Here is a 20,610-nt window from a genome sequence, read left to right on the forward strand (position 1 = left end):
CAGTCCTACATCTTATCCTATCAGATGCATTTGCTCACCCTGTGGCCTCAAGTGCACCACAGTTACCCTGTGTCTGCTTTGTTAGAACACCCTGGATTTCTCCTCCCTGCCTGGGCCACTTGTACAGCTGATGGAATTCTCAGCATGGCATGGACAGTGATGCTTCATCTCCTCCGAGGCCCTGTGTGGGCATGTCTGTGGGCTCACCCGGAACCCATGGACAGGTTCTTTTCATCTTAACAGCACAGGATGTCCTCCACTTTTACTCCTCATCCACTCCCTTCACCCTTTCAATGGCGATATAGTCTTGCCCTGCCCCCAACCACCCTGCTCTTTCTTTCCAAGTGTATGGTCCAGAGATCAGGGAGACTCTGACATTCAGGCATCATTTGGGAGTGACAAGCCAGCTGGGAGGGAGAAATAGGTTAGAGACAGACTGCTATGACTGCCTGGTAATCCTCGATCAATCATGTATGGCGAGAGGTAGCAGACAATCATTGCTTGTGAGTGAGACAAGATCAAAGGATTAAGGGTTTTTGGTAAAGAAGGCTTGGCGTTTGGTCATGAGAACTGTAAAAGTCAGTCTGCTGAAAGGAACAGCTTGCTAGGTGAAAACGTGATAATATAGCCTAAGGGCCCTTTGAAAAGCCCCAAGTTCTTTCAGGGTGAGTGGCATAGGAAAGCAGGAACACTGCACACCAGTCCCCAAAGCTTCTGTCACACCCCAAGCCCAGACAAACTCCTCCGCAATCCCACCCCCTTCTTCCTGCACAATGCTCCGGAGATGGGTGGCATTGTCTGAGCCCTGAGATAGTCTCCTAGGGATGACATCATCTGCCATTTATTGAGCCCTGAGCTTATGCCAGGCATTCCAATGTCCTGTGCAGCATGCGGCATTTTTCCTCATATGAACCCTGTGAGCAGACAGAAGTACTTTCACTTTGTCAAAGAAGAAACTGAGGTGGGGATAGCAAGCAATTTGGCATTTCCATTGATAATTAAAGTTACAGCCAGGTGCGGCAGCACACACCTGTAATTCCAGTGTCTCGGGAGGCTGAGGCAGGAGGATTGCAAGTTCAAAGCTAGCCTCAGCAACTTCGCAAGGCCCCAGGCAACTTAGCAAGACACTATTTTAGAATTAAAAAGGGTGGGGGATATAGCTCGATAGTTAAGTGCCCCTGGGTACCAAATAATAACAAAAACAACTGAGAATAGCTGTTTAACGATTATTTACTATATGTCCAACACTGGGCCACATGTTTCACAGCTGAGCCCAAAACCATGAGGGGGGAATGGTATCCCCAGACAAGGAGAAGGGACCAGAATTCCAGAGAAATGAAGCAAACTGACCATTTTTATTCACTATGTTCAGAAGTAGCAAAAGATTCAAATTCAGGTCCCTCTCCTGCTGGAACTCTGCGCAGTACTATTCATCAATTATTCATTCATTTATTCAACAGATATTTATTGAGTACCTACTATGAGCCTGGTACTGGTAAAGGTGCCAGTGATTCTGCAATGAACACAAGAGCTTTCTCATGGAACGTGCCTTGTCTTCATTGACGGCAATGTGCTGCATCCGACTCCCTCCACCAGTATTTGCTAAGCAGCTCTCAGGGCTGGACACCTTGCTTGGCCCTATCACGCTGCTCCTACATGCAAACGTGAGGATTCAAACTCAGGCCAGTTGGGAATGTCACACCTGGGCTGTCCCCATGACTCAGACCATCTGCTGAACCAGGCAGCTTCCCAGGTGGGAAGTGAGTGGGGGATGTGATGTGAGCTGAGGCTTCCAAACACTTTTGTTCCCAAATCTTTAGGTCATCCAAAGTAAACTGAACAGAGGACAAAGCAAAAGCAAACGCGGCTCTGTAAGCCATTCCCCCCGAAGCCCGACACCATCCTGTTGCTTTAAGTAGCTCAAAACATGCGGCCAAAGTGCTGAGTGAACAGGTGCCAACTCAGCTCATTAAGTCCCCAAAGTTTTCATGTCTCCCAGGCTAATTGGCATTAATGCATGGGGCGCCGGATGGCTATTAAGTGGGGAGCTGCAGCAGGCTCTTTAACATTCAAAACCTCAAGGAGTTTGGGATCAAAGACACAGAACATGACTGTACATGAAAAGCCACCGTGGGAGCTCTGCTTCTGTCCTTGCTGATGTTTACTGCACTTTGCGGTGGGGGGAAACAACTGTTTGGTGGCAGGACGGCTGTCGCATGTCACCATCGGGAAGCACTTCTCATTGCATGGTACAATTATGTGGCGGATTCGCTGATGCTCGGGTCTGTAAATATTTACTGAACGCCTCTTCTGTGGCAAGCATGGGGCTATTGGAGGGGTTCTTGAATAGCAATCAGTTCCCTCCCATGCACTCAGGTCAGGTGGGGAGACAGACATAGGGAGGACAAGGGTACTGGGGACTAAGTGAGTGCCGAGCAGCCCAGGGCCCTATCTGTTTGGCTTGTCCACAAATACTTTCTGGAAGAAGTGACATTTAGGCTGCATCTTTTGGAAATGTATGCCTGTACAATCTGTGCCTCGCTATTTTGCATACTATGCCCCAACTACCCACCGGAGTGGGCAGTAATAACCACTGTCACCTATGTCCATAACTCTTGAATATTGTTGAATGGAGGTGGCCACCATGAGAGCTGAACTGTTTTATACACTTTCTCTGTCAAGAGCCTGGACTTGGCGCCTTGTGACTCAGTTAGAATCCTGAATGGAGAAGCCAGGAAATCCAGTTCTGAGCCCATGAGAAAGGCAGGCCTGACCATGGAAAAGGAGAAGCCTGAAGTGGGTGTCTGAAAAAATAAAGCCAAGAGCAAGCGCTCTGCAGAGACTCCACGAGGGTGACTGGATCGCCAGTTCAGGCTCCAGGCACTCAGGATGCCCAGCCTTCCTGGCTGCTTCTTACATGAGTGGGTTCTGTTGATTCCAGAGGAAGGCCAAGGTGAAGGCTAAGCAGGGAGCCACAAAGAGGACCAACAAGTAGCACTGGAGGGCGAAGCTATAGCCTCCCAGCAGGCAGGGAAGATGGTGTTGGTGTCTCCCTCACAGCACAGAGCCAGGCAGTGCTAGATGCAGACACCCCGCCAGCACATCCCAACTGCACAAATCCGGGGGTCCCCGGGAGTCATCATGCTGCAGAGGCCTCAGTTATCTCACAGAAATGACAGCAGCAACTTAGTATTTCACCGCATCTATACAGCCCTGCGCTGAGGAACCTTCTTCTATGATTTCTTTGGTCTGAATCATCTCTCAGGGGCAGGGGTTCCCTAACTCCCATTTTACACGTCAGGAAATAGAGACGTAGAGGATTTGAAGTTGCCCCATGCCACCCAGCTTAATAAATACATAGTAGGGCTGTAACGGAACTCCTTGTAATCCCGAAGCCAGCACCGCAAAAACTGAGCTGTGCTGTGAAGAACCACTGGTCATCGTCACAGGGAGCACGATTTTAAACAAGGCCTTATCATGCTGGTGATCAGGAAGATGTTCAGGAGATGGGGCTCCCCGTGTGTGGGCAGGGTGGGCACGCTTTTGTCTGTGGTGGGAGAATGGGGCACGGGATACACTGAGGCTTCCTTCTTGGGTTATCAATCCCATCACTATTTTCTGCTCTTCCTCTTCAGCCTTTGCAGGCCACAAGAGGTTAAAATGTTCTGGGAATTACAGGATTAACTGGCCATAGGATTTGGGACCCCAATTTCCACTACCACTATCTTTTAACCCCTATTTGCCCACCTTTGCCTCTGTGCTGTGGGGTGGCAGGAGGAGAAGGATCTAAATGGCTAGTTCTATTACCTAGTGGCAAGCTGGAGAAGTTAAAGGGGGTGTCTTATAGCAACTTCTAATATTTAGGCATAATGCTTATCAGTTTGTCATAACTCAGGGGGTCTTAAGAATGCATCTTGAGGCTCACTGATAGCAAAGAAAGGACAGGCCAAGGGTCCCAACTGCTGCCCTCAGATATCACCTGTACATCTGTACCAGAACCATGTTTCCCACAGGCCACAGATGGAGCAGGGCAGGATATGCAGGCAAGGCCTATTCTGAGAGACCCCTCTGATGAGTGCCTGTGGCTCTAGGGTGCCCCACCAGTCTTGCTGGAGTTTGGACAGGACTGCACTGAAGCCTAAGATGTTCCCATCAACCCTTCCCGCCTCCTTCCCTTTCTCCTTCACCCAGGGGAAGACCTGGACTGTGGCCTGTTGGCTTCCTCCCTATTTTTTCTCACAGTCCTAAGAAAGTCTTCTCACCTCCCCCCATCCTCACCTCCTATGTTTAATTAAAATCCCACCGACCTTCACTGGCCTATCTACAGTTGATGGTGGGGCCTGCAGAGCAGAGATGGAACAGAAAACAACAACAAAGACCTGCAAGCTCCTCTTCTAAATGGAAAAGTCTCTCACCACAGAGGCACTGGGCCCGTGCTTAACATGCGGGTCTTCTAGATGTCCACTTTATCCTATTAATTTTCACCACCAAAGTTACTGGGTACCAGGGGCATTTTCTGAAACGTACCAAGCCCTGCAGCTGGCTTCGGAAGGATTTCAGAGATGATTTCACCCAGCGCAATGGATAATCCGTCAGCTCTGAAATGGAAGATCATAATGCTTTGCCAATCTACTCTGATCCCAGAGAAAATGGACCGATAAATGAAGATGATTTCAAGGTTTAGAGCCACCTCTTCCAACCCAATCTGCTAAAAATTAAAACTCACCAAGGCATAGTGAAAAGGCTTTTCAACTTGTCATTCTTATAAAACAGAGATACCAAATAGGCCTCAAATTCTCTTCCTGAAAATAAAATTCAAGGCTGGGGTAGTAGATGGTGGTGAAGCCAGAGGCTGGAGAACTATTTTGCTTGACCTTGGGCCCTCGGCAAGTTACCTCCCAGGAATTTCTATTCCCTCCCTTAGAAATCAGTGATTGCCTTAAATCAGGACAAAAATCATAGAGAAGAGGATCTGGTGCATGGTAAGTGTTCAATAAACAACAACTACATAATATTACTAGCAATGTATTATTTTTGGTTTTCCATGCAGACTAACCAAGATAACAGTACCTGGCATATCCCAGGCCCCCAGTGAATGGTTTGTTTCTTCTGAATCTAGACCACAGCTTTAAACACTTAAAGTGACAAACATGGCAAGTTTCCCATTTAAGAGATGAGGGAGGGTAAAGAGGAGGAAGAGAACTAATATTTAAGTAAGCTCTGGGATAAGGTATTTATCTTCATTTCCTTTCAAGATCTTCATTGCATTTTTTGTTTGATTGCAAACAGTTTGGATCTTTCTGATGGATATGTGTGCTGTTCTCTCAAGGAAAATAAAAAGAGAGAGAGAGAGAGAGAGAGACAGAGAGAGAATATAAAACTACATACCCACAAACAATGATGGATGCCAAGGACAGAAAATTTCCAGTAGACCTGGTCTATAAATTGTCATTTAAATTTGCAATTTAAAAACACTGTCTGACTTTTTGATTTAGCTGACTGTATATGAGAGACAAATAATGGAATCCTAATAAGCAATGTTTAAATGACATCTCCAGTCTCCCAGACAGAGAAGGCAGCAGTAGAATTCTAAGAAGAGAAAATAAATCTACCAAGAATAGGAAAGACGACCAGAACTAAATAGTTGCACTAATCACTTGACGACAGATATCAAGAAAATGTATTTTGGGTAGGTTATCAACTAAACCCCTCCAAAGTCATTGTGAGGAGACAAAACTAAGCTCGATTTTTACATTTCATCACATTAAAACAGACGAACCAAAAAAATCAAGGCATCAGGACTACATATTAAAGTTGATAAGCTGATAAGGTTAAAAGATTTGAACTACAAAAAGCACTGGAGCTCACAGATCACCACTGGCAAATCTTTTGGGGGTGGGTACTGGCATTGAACTCAGGGTCACATGACTACTAAGCCCCATCTCCAGCCCTATTTTGTATTTTATTTAGAGACAGGGTGTCACTGAGTGGCTTAGCACCTCAATTCTGCTGAGGCTGGCTTTGAACTTGTGATCCTCCTGTCTCAGCCTCCTGAGCCGCTGGGATTACAGGCGTGCACCACTGAATGGCAAATCTTAATGTCAGTGCTTTCCCAGAGTGGTGTTTCCCACAAAGGGGAGCACACCCTAAAGTTTTGGGTTCTTCTTGTTGCAGGAAAACATGTTAGCACTTGCTTCTGGCCACAAAGCAGAAGATAAACACTGCATCAGCTCAAAGATGAAAAGAGAAATGAACCATCTACTACTAAAAACAGTTCTGGATCCCACATCATATGCAAGATTTGGCAAATTTCAGAATGGACCACTTACAAATGGCAACGATGACAGAAGAGTTGGGAGAAAGATTTTGTGAGAAAAAGTGAAAGAAATTACATTGCTTAGTACTGCAGGATTTTATGACCGAAAATACCTAAAATTGGGAGGCTGTGTGAAAAAGTTATGCAGAATTAAGTACATGGCAGGATCATATTAGATTGCTTGTGTTTGCATGCTGGTATGCACCTATTCATGTGCAGGGGAAACAAAGCTCTCAAATAAATAAATAAATAAACTTGAGTTTTCACTGTGTTCGCTGAAGGCCAGGACATGACTGCAAAATCCTACACATCATGCTCTAGGCAGCCGTTAAAATTGACTGACAGTGGCAAATTACACAAAATCTGTTTACAATCCATAACTTTGAGAGTGGGAGGAGAAATCATAGTAATCATTATTTCAAAGCATCAAATATAAATGGAATATAAATTATAGAATCTAGAAAACTGAGGATCAAAGGCCAAAGAATTACCTATTTAATTGTAGACTATTTTATTATTCAACAATTGTTTAATGAGCATATACTATGTACCAGGCCCTATGCATAATAGGAAATGAATAAGATACTATAACTTGAAGGAGCCTTTACTCTGGAACAAGGGGAAACAAGTTACTGTTCAACAAAGATTTCTGACCTGCTGATCTTTCTTTCACTGGAGGACAGGGTAGGATTTGTTCTTCCTAAGTAGGGATATAAATCCAAAAGGTAGACGATATCCTTAATAATTGAGGATATTTCACAAAGCATCCATTTAAATACAAAATATAAATTTGAACCCCAGGTTTCTTTCTTGGTTCCTCTGGGAAGTCCCTGGATCACAGTTATTTCTGCTATGTGATTTTAACAGTGCAACAAACTGTAATTCTTAGTTGTCCATCATTCATGTTAGATCTACAAGTTTCTTGCATACAGACTTCTTGCCACAATCTTGGTTTAAAGGCTAACATTGCCTGGTTTTAGAAAATGCTTTTTTGTTTAAGGCAGTAAAGGAGAGAAAAGAGGCAAAGTAAGAAACTCAAAGAACTCTAGTCCTTATGTAGCCCTTGATAAAATGTGCTGACCAGCATCCCTTGATCACCTACTATGATCTGGGATCTACTATGGTGAAGGCTGCAGTAGACATCTTCACATTTATTTTCAGCTACTCCATTTTGTGCTGTTCTGAACCCTAACTGGAAAGTTATTCACTAGAAGCTACTCTGATCAACAAAGCATAGGCTTAAAACCAGATGCTCAAGTTCAAATCCTAACTATTGGTTTTTAGCTCTGGGCAGGTGTTCCAGAAATCTGTGACTCTCAGTTTCAACCTATGCATGTGAAATGTGAAAATAAAATGAAAGCAAATATTTAAAATGCCTGGTACATAGCTGCCTTTTTTGGAAATAGTTCTATTTCTTACAAACATGTATCTTCTGCGACTTACTCACAGCTTTACTCTGACAAAAAGTCATTGGGTACTGGCTAAAACAGCAGAAAGACGTCCTGCTAAGCCTCATGAAGCAAAGGCTAAAAGAGACCTTAGCAAGTTGCATATTATGCACCTGCTATCAAGCATCAAGCTACCTTTCCTGAGTCCAGCCGGATTTCGACTCATGGTTATCAATCACCGCTTCCGTGTGACGTCCAATGTCTTTAACACACGCTTCTGTACTGCTGTTAATAAGGGATATGGGGATGATCATTTTCCCAATGATAGGGGTCCTGATCCTTTTTAGGATCACATAATAAGAACATTTTTCATTGTTGAAGATAATTCCCCTTCCCGTGCACATTTGTCAAAGGCAGTTTCCAACAGTCCCGTACATCATCCTGAAATACATGATAAGATTCAGGTCTGCTATTCATCATCGGCTGGGCTTCTTCCAGTGAGAGTTCCCGCATGGCTTTTCTTGCCTCTGATTTAACAATTGGGATACAAGTTCTCCCTAGAGCAGTATCATCAGCCAGGGGAAGTGAAAGACTCCAGTAATGATAGTCCCAAATTAGAGGGAAGTGAATTAGCAATGATGATATATAAATTCTTTATAAAGGTAAATAGATTCTGTAGCTACCAGTTTTCCACAAGCATCAGAGCCCTAGGAACTGAGTTCTGCTGAGGTTTTATTTGATAGTCACTGTTGGAAAACAGCATGGGTTAGTGGAAATATCCTGTGCATTGGATCATTTACACCTGACTTTAAAATCCCTTCTCTTTCGTTTACATAATGGGTCACTTGGAACATATTATTGTGTTTCTTCATCTGCAAAATGGGAATGTTATCAAACTCATAAATCTCTTGTGAAAATTGTCAAAGTAATTTTTTTTTCTTTTTTCAGTACTAGGGATTGAACCCAGGGGCGCTTTAACCACTGAACCACATCCCTAGCCATTTTTTTATATTTTACTTAGCAAAAGGGTCTGACTGAGTTGCTTAAGACTTCACTAAGTTGCTGAGGCTGGCTTTGAACTTGAGATCTTCCTGCCTCAACCTCCCAAAGTGCTGGGATTACAGGCATGCACCACCGCATCTGGCTCAAAGTAATTTGATTCTCTGCCTTGCATTTAGCAGGCACATAATTAATTTTCATTTTCCGATATCTCCACTGGCAACTCTAATTTTCTTCCTCCCTGCTTTGAGGGAATTTAAGGATGGAAAAGACATAGTTCCTGCCAGCAACTCTCAGCTCAGCACATAAACTAACAGGAAGAAAGGTGTAAAAGTGTATAGTCCTAAATGGTGAAAGAAAGAAATGAGAGCTTCATTTGGGATAGAGAGAGTTTGCTGAGGGCCACAGGGGAAGGAAGGCTCAATTCCACAGGTGGAGAGCACAGGAAGAGCTTCATGGCAGTGCCTTATGAGCTGTGTCTCACAGGATCAGGTGGGCTTTGCAAGACAGAAACCAGACAGCAGGACTTCTGGGCTGGGAGGAGAGCAGAAGCACATTCGTGCATGCTAAGGAGCGCCCTGCAGTTTGATGTGCTAGAATGTACCAGGTGCATATAAGGCCCATGAAACCTTCAATGCATTGCAAAGGGAGTCTGTACTACAGGGCTACAAAGGGGTAGGTTCTGACTTGCAACTCACTTCATCTTGCCTTTTCAACTTCTTGCATTCCTCATCTATAAACTTGAGGTTTAAAAATCAGCTATCTTAAAGGGTTATTCCAAGTGGAAAAAATGGGAATAAAAATTGGAGAACACTGTCTGATATTCTATAATTAACTACTCTCACCAGTAGTAGCCTGGTTATTATTTCTGGTGTGGGTCTGCCCACTGGGAGGTGAACTGGGCTAATGATGATATTCGTAGATTGAGGGGATTTGCAAAAATGTCCTGGGCTGCATTTCTGAAGTGCTTGTTACAATTAAAATCTAGAAATGATTCTTTCCTTTAACATATTTGTTATGGTTTGGCTATAAAGTATCCCCCCAAAACTTAAGTGTGGGATAATGCAAGAATACTCAGAGATGAAATGATCTGATTATGAGAACTATGACCTAATCAGTGGATTAATCCACTTGGGTGGATCAACTGGATGGCAACTACAGGCACTAGGGTATGGCTGGAGGATGTAGGTCACTGGGGGCATGACTTTGGGTTTCTCCTTTGTCCCTGTGAGCAGAGCTCTTTCTCTGTTTCCTGGCTGCCATGTCCTGAGCTGCCTGCCTCCACCACACCCTTCTGCCATGAAGTTCTTTCTGCCTCACTTCAGGCCCAGAGTTCTGGAGTCTGCTGACCTTGGACTGAACTCTGAAACCTTGGGCTAAAATAAACTTTTCCCCCTCTAAGTTGTCCTTGTCAAGCATATTGGTCACAGCGATGCAAATGCCAATTAAAAGCAATACTACACGTTTCAATTTATGCATGTCAAAATCCTTCAAGTTCACCGACTTTTTACTTTCTTATCTGGAAAACATCTGACATCCTCCTTAGTAGGAAAACCCAACCAGGAAAACATTTCTACTCAACCATGGGGAGCCTTGCATGTGAAACCTTCCCCCTGTCACAAAGAAGTACTTCTATATCTTGTGTCTTTCTAGCTACACGATCAACTCTGCCATCACTCCTGTTCCTTGCTGAGCCCATTTCGCCTACAGGTGCCATACCCATAGAAAGCTGTCTTCCAGTGAAAGCAGGACCTGACATTTGGTAAGAAGACACACCACACAATAGGGAGAAGTCAAGTCTACTGTTAAGCACATAGGCAGGCAGGCTCTGGGGTCAGAGATCTTGGCCCCTTTATTTTTATGTTGTGTGGCTTCAGGCAAGCTGTTCATCTTTCTGAGCCTCAGTTGTCTTTAAGATGGGAACCCTGTCTAAAGGCTGTTTTCAAACTTACATCGGGAAAACATGGACACATGGGCACACAACCAACAGATATGGGTCCCTCTTTCACCTCCATGTTCCTGTTCCTCTGCCCCACATGTGCCCTCTTGATAAATTGTGCAGACACATTCCATCTTGCTGCAAGTATACTCTGACTACCCTAAAAGGAATGCTGCAGTAGGCAAGGACTGCTGAAATTCCAGCCCACCTGGGAACAGCGTCTGCTTAGCAAACTCACACAGAATAATAAAACCCCACGCTCTGGGTCATTTGCTGATTATCTGCAAAGACGAAGACTCCAACTCGGAGAAGGAGCATACACTTAACCTGACTCCCAGTGATATCAAGGACTTGGAGGGCTAATGTGAAGGGCTTTGTTCTTCCAAACATCAAAATTCAGGCCCAGCCACTGCCAGAGGCAGCACACTGAGCTTAATGAAGCAGTGGGATGAACTAATATGGCAAATCGTATAGCTCTTACTACCAATATGGCCCACATCACGCTAAATTATGGCACCAGACATGATTGGACACACATCACGACAGGGGAAGGAGCCTGCTGAATGGTAGGAATTTCAAATGCCATGCAATAAGACTCTTAAGAAGCAGCTCTTAGGGGAGGTGTCTGTGTTATTCTTTTAAATTATCTTTTCTCCTGTGCGAATCATACTCTTGTACCATTTAGGAAAGTTTATTCAATAAACATTGACTTGGTACTTACCATATGCCAGGTACTGTGCTAGGAACTCAGAGCCAAGGACCAAGACAGAAAAATAATTAAAAATAAAAGAGAAGGATGTGGCAATTGTGATGACTTGAATAGGTACCGAGTGCTAGGGGGCCCTTCCATTGTCCAGGAAATCAGATGTGACTCATGTAGTCCTCAGTCAATTCATTCATTTATAGATTCAACAAATCCTGATGCATAATGATACCTTCAGAATCAGTCCTTAATGGTAGAAGTAAAGTGGCTAACAAATCAGTCTCTGTTCTTGCAGAGCTCTGTCTAGTAAGTGAAAAGAGGAGCAAAAAATAAACTTAACATATGATTATTAATTGGAAGTGCTTTGAAAGCTCACCAGGTGGTGTGCATGCATTGCAATGGGTCACTAAAGAATATCTGGGAAAGTAATATCTAACTTGAAACTAAAGAATAAATAAAGAAAAATGTATATTGTTGGGAGAAGAAAAAGCATGTGCAAAACCCAAAGTGTAAAAAACAACATGGTAGGGTCAAGGAACTGACATAAATCCTCTTGAGCCACTGAGTGGAGTATGATTATGAAGAATGGGGAGAGATGTCCCTGGAAAGATAAGGAGGGGTCAGGTGAGATGGAGCCTCTTGGATCCCAAGATAAGCAGACTCTACCCTGAGGACAGTAGGAACCCCCACTGAAGGGATTAAGCAGGGATGTGAACTGATCAAATCTCCATGTTAGTGAGTGGTGTCCTCAGTAGCTTGGAGATGGGTAATACTGAGAATGTCTAGACTACTCAGGAGGATGTACAATGACCCAGATGAGAGATGAAGACAGCTTGAAGTACTTTCAGGAGGAAGACAGTGAGAAGAGAAAGAATGAATGGATCAGGAAAACATGTAGGCAGTCACACAGACTGATGACTACTAGTTAATTAACAGAGGACATTAGAAGGCTCAAGGTGTTGAGGGTGATGGCTAGTCAAATGGTTACCGAAGGTTGAAAGGTGCAGGAGCAGCCAAGTGAATTGGTAAGAGATGGCCCAAGTAGAGGGAGCAGTCCACACACAGGTGCCTCCTGAGACCTGAAGCTCATCACAGCTCAGGGTATGAGGCAGCAGAAGGACCAAAGAGGAGAAAGACCACCTGTGAAGGGCCTGGGTATTGTCCTATGGGTTGTGCTGCTAGAGTTACAGAACACATTCAAGGAGGAAAGAAGGGGTGAAAGAGCGAAGGAGAAAGCCCAACCTTGTGCAAGGTTAGAACGCGATCCTGAACTCAGGCACCAACTAAAACTGAAGTCCATTCAAATGACCACTCTGAGTGCTGTGTCCTCTCCTACATTCAGACCAAGGGACCACCGAAAGGGCAGAAGTCACTTTCCACTTCATGTCCTGTCATTTGACAATCTATTTCACCATAGAGAACTGGACTTCTTGGCCTAAAAACATTACTCCCTCCCTCCAGTCCTGAAGCCCCAAAATTGGACTAACCAACCTCAGGGAAATTTATGTTTTATTGTAACTGACTACTTGATTTTGAATTTTGAAAACTTGCAATTTACACAGGCAGACGAGACTAGCTCACCGCGATCATAAGCCCTGCAAGACAGAATGGCACCAAGAATCTATATAATGTGACCAGTTTCCATGCCCCCTTCCCCAAATAAGCATAGGCCCTATAATTTTTCAAATCACTCAACCCTCTTTCATCAAGCCATGAAGGATACCCACAGGAGGCATTCAGGAAAGATAGCACAGGCATGAGCTTTGGGCAGGTCCTGTGCACTGCGACTCTGGTAGACAAGCCAGGTAACCTGGAGCATGTGTCTTGACTTCTCTGGACATTATTTTCTTGTGTATTCAATGGCACAATATAAGACCTGGGTTCACTGGAGGCAGTTTATCTAAAATGCCTAGTAAGCATGATGGCGGCCATTAATAAATATTTGAAGCTTGACAACAGGGTCCATTTTCTTTTCTATTTCCTGTTTATCTTCTCAGCTATTCTTGGGACAAAATCCATTTGAAGATTGACCTGTTCCTTTTTCTCACTGGCTACCCATAGCCCCATGGAAAAGGGTACCTGTAACTCTCCTCCCGTCCTAAAGCACTAAGACAAGGGCTAGCTCTCAGGGCTGGTGGGAGTTGGAAATAAGAGAGGGAGGGAAAGTTTCTTTATGTGGAGTCCATGTACAGTGTTGTGCTAGGCATTCTGTACCTGTGAACTTGTAATCCTCATTGCTGTACCTGCTACTAGACAGGTAGTAGGCTATAACCCCTACTTTACAGATGAAGAAGCTGGGGCTCAGAAAAAATAAGTAGCCCACAATACACAAGTGGAAAATGTGCTGAGCCTTGACTCAAACTGAAGTTTATCTAATTCCAGTTCATCCAACACCTTCTTTCCAGAAGACTTCATGGTAAGGAACGGGGAGCAAACACAGAAGTCAACCTAAGTTCGTGGTAGAACCGTAAATGTATGGAACATATAGAGCTGAAGGAGTTCCGGCCAGGGAGTTAGTGCTGGGCTCTGGCCCTGCACCCACTGCTGACCAGTTGAGTGACTGCTGGCAAGTCCTTTTGCTCTTGAGAACCGTCTCGCCCTGCCCAGCCTTAACTCCTTATGACCTCTTATGCACATCAACATCTAGAGCATTTATTCATGTTTTGATACACAGAGACATTCAAGGTACTGTGCTACTTGTATTTATTAACATTAGGGGGAAAAAAACACTTGCTTTTAGTCAGGAAGACAATAAAAATAATTCTTATAAGAATTTTCTTCACTATGATGACTTTAATAAATAATTAATAAATAATTAATAAACCTGGAGCAAAAGTAATATATACACATTTTATGAAAAGTAACAGACTGAGAATGAATAAAAATAGCAAAATAGAAAAGCAGTTTCTCTTTTCAGGGAAGGATGAGACCTGTACAAACCAGAAGGCCCTCCTCTTAGCTACAAGTTCTTAACCACAGCGTGGGCCACCTGGAGAAAGCATCTCCTCCTGAGGAGATCCCCAGAACTCCAAGCACAGGCTGGGCTCATGGCAGGGGCTGGACAAATATTCATGCAAAAAAGAACTAAATAATTAGTTATGCCTCTCCCGTGTTTCTAATTTGACCAAGCATATATTATTTCACATCCATTTGGTGGCTGAGGAATCAAATTCAAAAAGCAGAGGCTTGTCTGAAATTCTACCACCAGAGAGGGATTGACCTGAGGTATGAGTTCAAATCCAGAATCCTGACCCCAGGCTGTCCCTCTGCAGGATGGGAGCAGCAAATAGAAGTGATGATAAATAAGCCTGATAAAAGATTCTGTAAAGCAAAACCAACCAACCAAACACTCTCCAGGCTCCTGGGGATCCTATAGGATCATGAATATGATGGCATTTTAGAAGCTCCTAAGTGGTAACCAATGTTAATAGAGCTTATTTTCTGGAGCTAAGAGACCAGGTAGGAGTACAACATTATCAGAACCATTCCTTCATATAAACTAGACAGAACTATCTAGGAAACCTCCAAAATTATCACAGCTACCGAGGTACAGATCAGGGTTTAAACTTGGTTTGCTATGACTTAAGCAAGAGGCATCACCACCAACTTCTCCTGGATCCAATTAGAGTCTTAATTCTTTGTGCAAAAATTCTTCTGGCAGGAAATAATAAAGATGCTCTTTGTTGGTGGTGGTGTCATTAACTGATGTTACTTGGGACAAGCTCTAACACAAATAGAAGGAAAGCTAATAAGTTAATGTTCAGATGTTTCTTGAAAACAAGGAGACAATGCTGGACTGTGATCTCAGGAAAAAGTCAGAAAGGCCACCTCTATTAAGCCAGTGCCATGTGACAGACCCTGAAGTTCCTTCCTTCCTCCCTCCCTCCCTCCCTCCCTCCCTCTCCTCCTCCTCCTCCTCCTCCTCCTCCTCCTCCTCCTCCTCCTCCTCCTCCTCCTCCTCCTCTTCTTCTTCTTCTTCTTCTTCTTCTCTCTCTCTCTCTCTCACACACACACACACACACACACACACCCGTAAGGTAAGTGAAATCAGGCTCAAAGAGGCCATATAGCCTCTCTGGGTACCCAGTGGATAATGAGTTTGAATCAAAAACCAGGTCCACCTAACTCTGAAGCCAGTATTCTTTCTACTACATTGAGCTGTTAGGTGGTATTGACTGAAAAATCCTACACCCTGCCCCAGAAATATCTGTGTCAGCTTACTCTGGGACTCATTCCTCCACCATGGCCTTCCACTGGGGGGCCCTAAGACTGGGATTACTAATAACAAAAATTGCATCAACTGATTCTCTCCCTTTGATGGCAGGTAATGAACCTGAAAATATACATTCTCTTCCTCTGGCCCTCCATCAAATTCTACTCCCAGAACAGGGACCATTTGACAAGCTGTATATGTAGTGACACAATCCAATAAAATGAAATGAAGTAAACAACTTTATTTTTCACTACTTCCATCCCTTATTTGAATTGTGAATACTCTAGTTAGATTTCATACATAGCCTGTCTAGAAACTCATTTTATGATGAAATATGCCCTATGTGACTTGTGTTTGAAACTGCCTGGCTTACTTTCAACAGCCTGGGTTAAAGAAACAAGGTGACAGGCTTGTGAGGAACTTGAAGGGTCTTGCTTTTATGCCACTCCTTCTCACAGCAGCTGACCTACAGTGCAAGGAATTCTTTTGCATAAAGTAAAATATCTGCCCCAGGAACCATCTAAATCTTGCCAAGGGGGAAGCTCTCTTCTGTTCTGTAATATCATGTAATAATATAGGAAATGCACTGCTGATTTAATGTCAAGTAACAAAACAGAATATAGAATTGAGGAGTATGATCTCAACCACATATTATTTTAGAACATCAGTCCAGAAGGAAATACCTTAGAATGTTAATGATAGTCATTTTTGTTACATAGGATTATGTATGCATTTTTTCATTTCAGTAAAAAGCATTTATCATTTTTAAAAAGTTAAATGAAATTACTATAAAAGGAAATTTTCTTCTTTTGCAAACAAGCCTAAATATCATTCAGTGTTTCCTTCCTACCAACACTCTTATACAAGGATATAACTTTAAAAATACCAGATACAAGATTTTCTAACAAAAGAAATTCTGTTGATGAATACAGATAAAAAAAACACTGTAACCCAACAAATCAAATCTAATAGGGTACAGAAAACAGTACACTGTGACTTAGTAAGTTCGATCCCAGAAATTCAGCTCAGAAAATCTACCAGTCAAATCCATCACACACACACACAAACACATACAAATGTATTATAATACAAAATGCAAAAGTAAATGCATATATATAAAGGAAAATATGTACAATCATTTAAATAAATACAGAAAAAATCATATAGTAAAATCCAAATGTAAAAAACAAATTCCTAGAATATCTAAAACGGAATAAAGAACCTTTAGTAAGAGCTTAAATATCACATTAAAATATCATTAAGAAGCATGTTAATTAATTGAGAAACAAAATAAGGACACCTACTATCATTAAGTACTATAAAGACAGGCCCAGCCAATGCAATAAGATAGGAAAAAAAATGAAGTACTGAAGGATTGGAACAAACACTTATTTGGAAGTTGTATGTTGTCTCTATAGAAAAATCCAAGAAGAACTGAGTAAAGTATTAGTAAAAGATTTCAACAGCATTATTATATTCAAAATTCAAAATCCATATGTAAGTGGTTTATTCCTTTTGTAGTTCTTGTTTTTACCAAATTAGCAACATTTGTTCAATAGAGTACCAATCATTCTGCTGTCAATACTGAAAAATAAAGAAATGAATGGATGCTCTTACAAGCACATTCTTTCTCTTTTCAGTGCAGATGTGTGCTTTCATGACACCCTGGTCCAGACAAGTATATCTGGAATAAAGAGTATTTATCGCTATTGCACAATTACAAACAATCAGCCCCTTGATTATAAAATGGGATAAGAGGATAAAAAAGTACAATGAGGAGGAGGAGGAGGACAACGACTAAGCAGGTGTGTTACAGACTAAATATTCATGTCCCATTAAAAAATGAACACTTTGAAGCTCTAACCCCTAGTGAGATGATATTTGGAAATGGAGGCATTGGAAACTAATTAGGATTAGATGACATTATGAGGATTGTGTTCTCCTGATAGGAATGGTGGCCAAATAAGGGGGTGAGGGGTCAGGGAGGGAGATATCTCAATCTGTTGATTGATTTTGCTCTTTGTCTTCTATGTGAGGATGCAGCTGTATACAAGCCAGGAAGAGAGCCCTGACTAGGAACGGAATTTGCTGGCATTTTGAACTTAGACTTCCAGCCTCCAGATCTATGAGAAATGCATTTCTGTTGTTTAAGCCATCCAATTCTATGGTATTTTGTTGTTATCCCAAGCTGATAGTGGAAAAGAAAAAAAAAGGAGGAGAAGAGAAATGATGAAAGATGACAAGAAAGAGAAGGAATAAGGTGGAAGGTAAAGGAGACAAAGATGAGGAAGAAGAGGGGGAGGAACACAGCTAACCTTGGCTGAGTAATATATGCCAAGTACTATACAAAGTATTTTAATTGCCTTGTTCCTGTTAATTTCATAAAGAGTCTTTGAGGATTGTAACATCTTATTTCTATTTTGTAGGAAAGGAAACTGAGGCTCAGAGAAGTTATGCAGCTGTCTAAGGTCACACGCTGAGGAAGTGGGAGAGCTACAACTTGAACCGAGGTCAGCCTGTCCAGACTCTCTGGTCTGAGCACTTTCTAGAGGACTTCCTCACGTATTTTGTGCTCATTTTAAGGCTTCTTAGAACATGAATATGAGGAGGTTCTAAAGTGTGACCTTCAAGCTCCCGCCCCAAATCCCCAACCAAGCCCATGTCCTGAAAGTCTGAATCCTCTCTTCAGAATGCTTCCGATTTTGCATGTTAAAATTAAGAATGAAAAAATATGCACTAAGATACAATTTTTAATGCATTAAGTATTCAAGTGCACACATTTTGTGGAAAAAGGTTAAATTTGATGCAAAAATATAACTTGTCAGTTTCCACTGAAAAAGCATTTGAATTTCAGGACATACCAGGTTTCACCCCCCACCCATACACACACACACAAAGCAGTTCTCTCAAGACCTCTTCTCTCACCCACTTGCTTTCCTTTTATTATTCTTAGACCATGATGCATAGAAAACAGGGTTTAACATTAAGTTTTAGGGATTGGAACAGACGGCCTTCAAAATATTTGTGTTTTGAATAAACATCAAAAGACAAATTTAATGCCCTTCCTGGGTTTCATCAATCCAGAGCTGCATATGTATTACACTTAGGTCTTCTGCTTTGGATAGTGTCAGGCAAATGCCATCAGACTGCACAAAGAGCAGGCACAGTGATGTCTTGGACAAATTGCCACCTATAGGAAGAAGCAAAGGGCATCCTGGTTTGCAAACCCACATGGATGGATTTCTAGGTCTGAAAGAGAGCTCTTTTAATCCCTTTCCTTGGAACTGAGAAGACCTGGCAAGGAATGTGCTAAAACCACAGGGAGAACACACACACACAGCTTACTTCTAATTCAGTACTAATGTACTGAAAGGTATGGTCATAAAGCCACGGGATCAAATTCCCCCCAAACATGGAAAGTGATAGGATTGCTTTTCTCTCGCTCCAGACATGTCCATCTTCCTTATCAGCTAGCTTTGTGAAAAAGAGGTCCAGCTCTGAAGCAGTTCCCAATACAGGTGACTCACAACCAGAGCACATTTCTAATAAAGCCAGATATAAACAAAGTGCTACAGAAACAAACAAAAGAAGGCAACGGATTCCAATTGGAAGAAAGAGCCATCCCAGGAGCCTCCGTTAGATCAACCTGGAGAATGAGAAAGGTAGAAAAAGTGAAGAGCAAAAGGATTTCTGGTAATAGTCTAGTAGTTCTCAATGTGGTCTCTGGACCAGCAGGACCAGCATCACCTGGGAACTGGTTAGAAAATGCAAAGTCTTGAGCTGCTCCAGACTTACAGGACTAGGAATTCTGGGGATGGTACTCAACAATCTGCACAATAATAAGCCCTCCAGGAGACACTGGTGCTGCCTCTGAGAACCACTGGTATACAGAATGGTGAACTACAACAGGGAGAATGCCTGCAGTGTAAACAGATTGGGGAACTGGAGAGAGGGAGAGATGCTGCTGGAGGGATGGATAGAAGGCATATCTGGAAGGGTTTTGGAGATCCTGGAAAAGAATTTCAGATTTTATCAATGAAATATAATGAGTACAGAAAATAGCAAATAACTTAAAAAAATAACAATCATAAAGATATTTGTTTATCTCAGTCCATAGATTAAAACCTCATTTCTGCACAGAAAAGAAGCCACCAAAAAGAGAGCAAATTGGGCCCTACCTTTCTTTCTGGAGTCTTTCTTGGCGCTGGTTTTCACAGCTACTTGAAGTTCTGTCTCAGTTGACATCCTACTTAATCCTTAGTCCACTTCACACAGATCCCGGGCCTCGGCCAGGCTCATCGAGGACTCCTCTCCAAGAGAAAGGCTCCTCCCTTCAGAAACGGCACCCCGAGCTGCACACGTCATTCACTCTTTGGGAGTGCTGTAAATCAAGGCAAGAGAACATTCAGAACAATCCTTCTTTGAAAATCAAACAGAAATTGGGCAGGGGTTGGGGGTGATGAATGGCAAGCCTACAAACCCTACAAATAAAAAAAAAATCTTGTTCTTCATATACAAACTTCTGGAATGCATAGGATTTATACAGCAACTCACATGAGTGGCTTATCTACAAGACTGGTCTCGAACTAGGTAACTCAAAATAGATTTGTTAAACTCTGATTTTCAAGAGAGACAAAAATGCACCTCTTTGTTTCCCATGTTCCTTGTTGTTAAGCACTAGATGCCACCCAGAAAATACTGCACAGACGTATCTCCTGGTCAACCCTGTGGAGTCATTTCCAATGATGGGGCACCCATCCATCAGCCAAGCTTGATCTGAGCCTGGGCAGCTAAGGCAGATCAAAGGGGAGCGATCTCCAGTCAGTCTCTCACTGGCAGGCATCAGAGAGGACATGGAGTTGACATGTAATTGGGCTCCAAGGGTAAGGTGACAAATGGGGCTGAGAAAGTCTCCAGTAAGCCAATTTTTATGTCAGCTTTCCCCCCAGCTATAAGAGCAGACAAGCATTTAATGGGGGACAGAATGAAAAGGAGTGGGCGGACGCACGTTTCATTCATTCATTCATTCATTCTGATAAATATGCATCCCAC

General features: G+C 42.7%; 1 protein-coding gene across 2 annotated transcripts in view; it reads right to left on the bottom strand.

The window, feature by feature from the left end:
* Positions 1-19,803, bottom strand: part of Dab1 (DAB adaptor protein 1) — a 279,191-nt gene extending 259,388 nt beyond the window's left edge. For both annotated transcript variants that reach the window (XM_071618735.1, XM_027944995.2), the window contains exon 1: positions 19,737-19,803. In XM_071618735.1, the coding sequence (XP_071474836.1) occupies positions 19,737-19,803 (67 nt within the window). The remainder of the gene's footprint in view (positions 1-19,736) is intronic.
* Between the last annotated feature and the right edge of the window lie 807 nt (positions 19,804-20,610).

The sequence above is a fragment of the Marmota flaviventris genome, chromosome 10, assembly GCF_047511675.1.
Source record: "Marmota flaviventris isolate mMarFla1 chromosome 10, mMarFla1.hap1, whole genome shotgun sequence".
Taxonomy (NCBI): domain Eukaryota; kingdom Metazoa; phylum Chordata; class Mammalia; order Rodentia; family Sciuridae; genus Marmota; species Marmota flaviventris.